This window comes from Anarhichas minor, unplaced genomic scaffold (genome assembly GCF_050575085.1).
Source record: "Anarhichas minor isolate MPS153535 unplaced genomic scaffold, ASM5057508v1 ptg000086l, whole genome shotgun sequence".
Taxonomy (NCBI): Eukaryota; Metazoa; Chordata; class Actinopteri; order Perciformes; family Anarhichadidae; genus Anarhichas; species Anarhichas minor.
In genome coordinates this window covers 740,001-746,019 of record NW_027466532.1, presented here as the reverse complement: position 1 = coordinate 746,019, position 6,019 = coordinate 740,001, and the positions used below count along the sequence as shown (strand labels likewise).

Sequence of the window (6,019 nt, the reverse complement as noted above, 5' to 3'; positions counted from 1 at the left end):
ATCAGACATGTATGCTGTAGTTACTAGTACATCAAACAAAGATGTCATTTCATTTCAGTTGGACTTTAAATGTAGAACCAGTGTACAAACAGTCGATGCCTGGGGGGAAAAGCTATCGTTCATTTGGCAGACACTTTCACCAAAAGCCACATTTAAATGATATCCAAGCCACAGTAGATCGAGGAGAAGCAATGCTGCAGGTACATGCAGCAAGGTAATCTGTATATTGTGGCACAGGACTTTAAAGGGCCACCGTTTCTTCTCATGTATTCATCATGCCTTTTATCTTCCACAAATTATGAGGATTAGTGTGTGAGGTATACACAACTGCAAAGCAAAAAATATTAAGAATACATAACAAAACACATCCAGGGATTACAAAGAACAACATTTCCCAAGACTTCTACATTGATCCTCATTCTGCTACAGTTTGTGCCAGCAGTTTACAGTTGGCACAGTTTCCTATATGTTGGGTAAGTGTGTCACTTTTTGCCCTATTTATCATAGTCCAGGTCCTTGGGGCCCCACACAGACCCTCGTCAGTACCAGCATCTTCAGTGGTTGAATGTAAACTTACTCAGTCTTTTATTAAAGGTCCTCCATAGTTGGTCAAACCACAGTGACATCCTTAGAGTCCTGATAGTTAATATCAGCCCTGACAGTAATGTGGGTCAGATCTACACCCGGTTCCTCTGCAAACCTGGGTTCCACTGGTTCTGGCCTGCCTGGCTGTTGACCTCTGGCCTGAGGGAAGAGGAAACCATCCAGAGGTGCATGCTCTATCCTGCACAGGCTGTCCTCGCTGTCACTGCTGTTACTGGGATTGGAGACACTGACGAGGCAGTGGCCGAGCAGGCCGGGCCTGTGATGTGTCATCTGATCGTCATCTGTTTGAACAGCCTTTTCCTCCTGCCAGACTCTGACGGGCCCCTCTACATCCTCCACCACGCTCGGCTCCACCTTACGGAAAGTGTGGCGGGCATAGAGGCCGATGCAGAACATCTCCACAATCACACAGTAGTGGTAGATCACTGTGGTTGAACAGAGAACACAACAGCCAATGTCTTCAATGATGACATACAGTTATCACAGAGGAAACAGCCGCATCATTGCCTTCTTTTCAACTTCTCTGTCAAAAGACCCATTTTAGTTTTTCTTAAAGGTTTTGTATTTGTAATTAAATAATGTCATGCAACAGAATTAGTCTATAAGCCTTGGTGACATTCTTTAGAGGTGAGTAAAGAAATATTTTAGAAAGTTTCGTAATTTCCCTTGTTGTACCCCTCTGCAACGCTGCAGCTCCTACTTCAGTCAGTGATTTAGCTTTCACAGAGTAAAGGAAAGATCTAAAAAGAACTAAACTCAAATTACATTTTGATTGTCTGCGTAGTCATGAAGGTACGCATGACGTACATTTTGGCATCTACCCGTTTCTGTGGAGGTTCGCGGGGACACGTGTTGGTGTGCAGTCCCAAATGTATGAATGCAGCAACTGTATTTGTTGATAAACGTGTGAACACGCCAATGCATGCATGCATCTATATTAATATGTATTTGTGTATGATATGTTATATATTTTTGATTTGATATGGCAAATGGCTGATGGACCTTCATAGGGCGTTTCTGGTCTTCCGATTACTCAAAGCGCTTTACACTACATGTCATTACTAACACACATTCCCACACTACTCGGTGCCACCTCATCAGGACTAAACTATTTCCTGTCTTGCCAAGGACACATCGACACAGACAAGGTTGAAACTGCCAATCATCAGGAAAACACCTGTCTCCTGGGTGATAGTCCTGTTTGTTTGATCCATCCATCATAAGTAGTCTTTCTCACATTTTACACTACCTCACTTGCTCTGAGCATATTATATTCATGTATATGCGTTTAAATTGCAGTCAGTACAGATTACAAGTCGTAAAAGGATGCAATGCTGTTGCACGCCAAATGAGCGGGCTGAGTGAACATGATTCAAAACAGATGTGCTGTGACTTACACTGGGACCTGGTCAGGACAGAGAAGGGTGGTGTGCAGGGGATAACCTCCAGAGCGCCCATGGTCTCTAAGATGCCACTCTGCAGGCCACACAGCACCAACACCACAATGACGCAGATGAACTTGGCTCTCAGCCCATAACCATGTAAAGCACTCTTAGTGGCTTTGTAAAAGAGAAGGTGGCCGTAGAAGGACACGAAGGTCGACACGGATATGATACCGTTCACATACAGGTTGGGGTTGACTGAATCCACCTAGGGAACAAGAAGGTGGTTGTCATTGATTTTATCCTTTGACTTTCATTTTTTTATTCCAGTGCTATTTAGAGCATGGCCTCCTCAAGAGTAAACGGTGAGCTCACTCGAAACATATGATTTCATTGTTTGTCAGTTTGAATGGAATGAACGTACACTGTTAGACGATCTGAAAAGCGAGTCTATTAGTGAGGCTATTGATCTTGTTTATGGGATAGATGGATAGATGGATGGATGGATGGATGGATGGATGGGTGGATGGATGGATGGGTGGATGGGTGGATGGATGGATGGGTGGATGGATGGGTGGGTGGATGGATGAATGGGTGGGTGGGTGGATGGATGGATGGATCGATGGGTGGGTGGATGGATGGATGGATGAATGGGTGGATGGATGGATGGGTGGATGGATGGGTGGGTGGATGGGTGGATGGATGGATGAATGGGTGGATGGATGGATGGGTGGGTGGATGGATGAATGGGTGGATGGATGGGTGGGTGGATGGATGGGTGGATGGATGAATGGGTGGATGGATGGGTGGGTGGATGCGTGGATGGATGAATGGGTGGATGGGTGGGTGGATGGATGGATGAATGGGTGGATGGATGGGTGGATGGATGGATGGATGGATGAATGGGTGGATGGGTGGGTGGATGGATGGATGAATGGGTGGATGGATGGGTGGGTGGATGGATGAATGGGTGGGTGGATGGATGGGTGGATGGATGAATGGGTGGATGAATGGGTGGATGGATGGATGGATGGATGGGTGGATGGATGGATGGATAGGTGGATGGATGGGTTGATGGATGAATGGGTGGATGGATGGATGGATGGATGGGTGGATGGATGGATGAATGGATAGATGGGTGGATGGGTGGGTGGATGGATGGGTGGATGGATGGATGGGTGGATGGGTGGGTGGATGAATGGGTGGATGGGTGGGTGGATAGATGGATGGGTGGATGGATGGGTGGGTGGATGGATGAATGAATGGGTGGATGGATGGGTGGATGGATGAATGGGTGGATGGATGGGTGGATGAATGGGTGGATGGATGAATGGGTGGATGGATGGGTGGGTGGATGGGTTGATGGATGAATGGGTGGATGGATGAATGGGTGGATGGATGGGTGGATGGATGAATGGGTGGATGGATGCATGGGTGGATGGATGGATGGATGGATGGGTGGATGGATGAGTGGGTGGATGGATGGGTGGATGGATGAATGGGTGGATGGATGGATGGGTCAGTGGATGGATGGATGGATGGGTGGGTGGATGGATGGGTGGATGGATGGATGAATGGATGGATGAATGGGTGGATGGATGGATGGGTGGGTGGATGGATGAATTGGTGGATGGATGGGTGGATGGATGGGTGGGTGGATGGATGGGTGGATGGATGGGTGGGTGGATGGATGGGTGGATGGATGGATGAATGGGTGGATGGGTGGGTGGATGGATGGATGGATGGGTGGATGGATGGGTGGATGGATGAATTGGTGGATGGATGGGTGGATGGATGGATGAATGGGTGGATGGATGGGTGGATGGATGGGTGGGTGGATGGATGAATGGGTGGATGGATGGGTGGGTGGGTGGATGGATGGATGGATTGATAGATAGTTGCGAAGGGACATTTTTTCGCTATATGCTGTTTGTCAGTTTCCATCTCAACTCTCAAGCCTTCTAATCCCTTCAACAGTCAAAAACCATAATGAATGAAGAGCTGTGGTTCATACCGTACTACACATTGCATTAAATAAGTTAGCATCACGATTTCAATGCAAACATTTGCTAACTCATACTGATTTCACAATGTTTTAATTAAACACTAATATAGACTCAGTAAGAGGGGAAATATCAAATGTCCTAAAGAGGTAAAGCACTGAAAAAACATCTAGACTAGAACCCTACTGTCATAAAAATATATATATATGATGATACATGAACTGCGTTTAAGCAGAGCATAGAAGAAAAATACAATAAAATATAGTACATTACACCACCACAGACTACAGCTTGACTACCTCATGCTGGCTGGGAGAATAAGTACAGATCGAGGTCTAAATAAGTAACTCACATCACCATAGTCATACTGTTCATCTGTCCACAGGACCAGAGTGACAAAGAACAAGATGCTGCGGACAACAGAGAGCTGCAGCACAGCAGCCATCATCCAGCCACGGCTGCTGCTACACACAAGAGAAGGGACGGCGCTGTACGTCAAGTCACGTCGTCTACAGACAACATTTCATACAATCACATGAAACTGTTGAAAATACATGTATGCACTTCATTGAGGTATTGTCAATATTTATAGACACAAACACAGAGCTGCCACCATCTAAAATCTCTCTTAAGATGCTGTACCTGTGATAGCCGCTACACGTAAAAAATCTTTGACTCAAATTAAATTAAATTTAAAAAATCCCAGATTGGATGCAGGTGTTTGTTTGGTGTACCTGCTGATGGCCACCATTGGGAGACAGCAGCAGCAGCAACAGGGGAAAGGATCTGGAGAAACCTGCTGTCCAGACAAAGCAGCCAGCATACAAGCTTTCCCTCCAAAGAAGTCTGTGATCAGTCCCATGAACTTCAGCAAGGTGATGGAGTGATACCTGCACAGACATACACATTTAGACAGGAGCAGACGTGTGACAGCATCCTCGTGCTTGTTTAAATTAGGATTCATCACTTGAATTACTTCACTGTATGTGTGTGTGGGGGGTTATTGTTGTTTTTGTTTTGTGTGAGCTCACCAAAACAAATCCCCATCAACGACGTTAAAGTAGCAATAAAATCTTGCAATGAAATCTATGAAGACTTGTAAACTCACAGTGAGGCAATGAAATTACACAGCGAAGAAGAGCGTGGCACATACAGCGCTATGAGGGAGGTCGAGGCAAATACCTAAGATATAAAGAACATTCAAGGGTTGAGATGCAATGCAGGTGCACCTTGGACCAAAACATATCAAGATTTATTTTTGCACTGAGAGAAGTCCAGCTGATTATTGTGGCGTAAGGATTAAAATGTAGCAGATTTGTCAGCTAAGGATTCATTCTGTGAGCTCTACTCCAGCAGAGAACACCAAAATAGGTTTCAAGGTTAGTGGGGCTGCCATTAACAAATTCCGACCCTTTATGCTATGTAACTTCAAATAGTAACAGCATCAGACAAGCTTTGCCTCTTTTGAGGTGGCAGGAGTGAAAATTATTCATCCACAACATTTGTTGTGTTATGGTTATAGAAAGATGAAGACAGACATAAAAAATAGGACGTAAGCTCTACAATTTGAGTTTTTCCCAAATAATGTACAGATTTTAAGGCTTCTATTATGAAATGGCTTGAAAAAATAGTGTATATAGATCATTTGGTAAATAATCTCCCCAGGGGAGGATGCTAGGTGTTTACAAGGTCTGGCTCCGCCCCTGTCAGAGGAGGAGCTATGTGAGGGAATGAGGAGGGTAATGTTACCGGGTACATTCCTAATATCCACAGGTAGAGCTGTTTTCGTCTGGACGCGGCAATGTGGCGCAGGAAGAAGCCCACCTCCTCCAGAAACACCCCCAGTAAAATGACAGCCAGGCCGGCTGGGATGAGGAAGAGCCACAGCTCATCTTTAATGGCTGAGAAAAGACAGACTAAACTCTTACCACAGCAACACACCTACATCACAGAGATTCAGATTATATCTATTGCCTCCGCACGGTTCTCAACACGACAACAGCTAAGATGGTGGCTTGCAGCTAACAG

At 45.5% G+C, this 6,019-nt stretch overlaps 1 protein-coding gene across 1 annotated transcript in view; it reads right to left on the bottom strand.

Moving 5' to 3' along the window:
- Nucleotides 1–609: 609 nt before the first annotated feature.
- The window catches only part of LOC142938484 (organic solute transporter subunit alpha), a 6,141-nt gene continuing 731 nt past the window's right edge, over nucleotides 610–6,019 (bottom strand). Inside the window, exons 2-7 of the mRNA XM_076081684.1 lie at nucleotides 5,741–5,892; nucleotides 5,100–5,173; nucleotides 4,726–4,881; nucleotides 4,344–4,455; nucleotides 2,004–2,256; nucleotides 610–1,031 (exon numbers count right to left, since the gene is read on the bottom strand). Of these exons, the coding sequence (XP_075937799.1) occupies nucleotides 610–1,031; nucleotides 2,004–2,256; nucleotides 4,344–4,455; nucleotides 4,726–4,881; nucleotides 5,100–5,173; nucleotides 5,741–5,892 (1,169 nt within the window). The remainder of the gene's footprint in view (nucleotides 1,032–2,003; nucleotides 2,257–4,343; nucleotides 4,456–4,725; nucleotides 4,882–5,099; nucleotides 5,174–5,740; nucleotides 5,893–6,019) is intronic.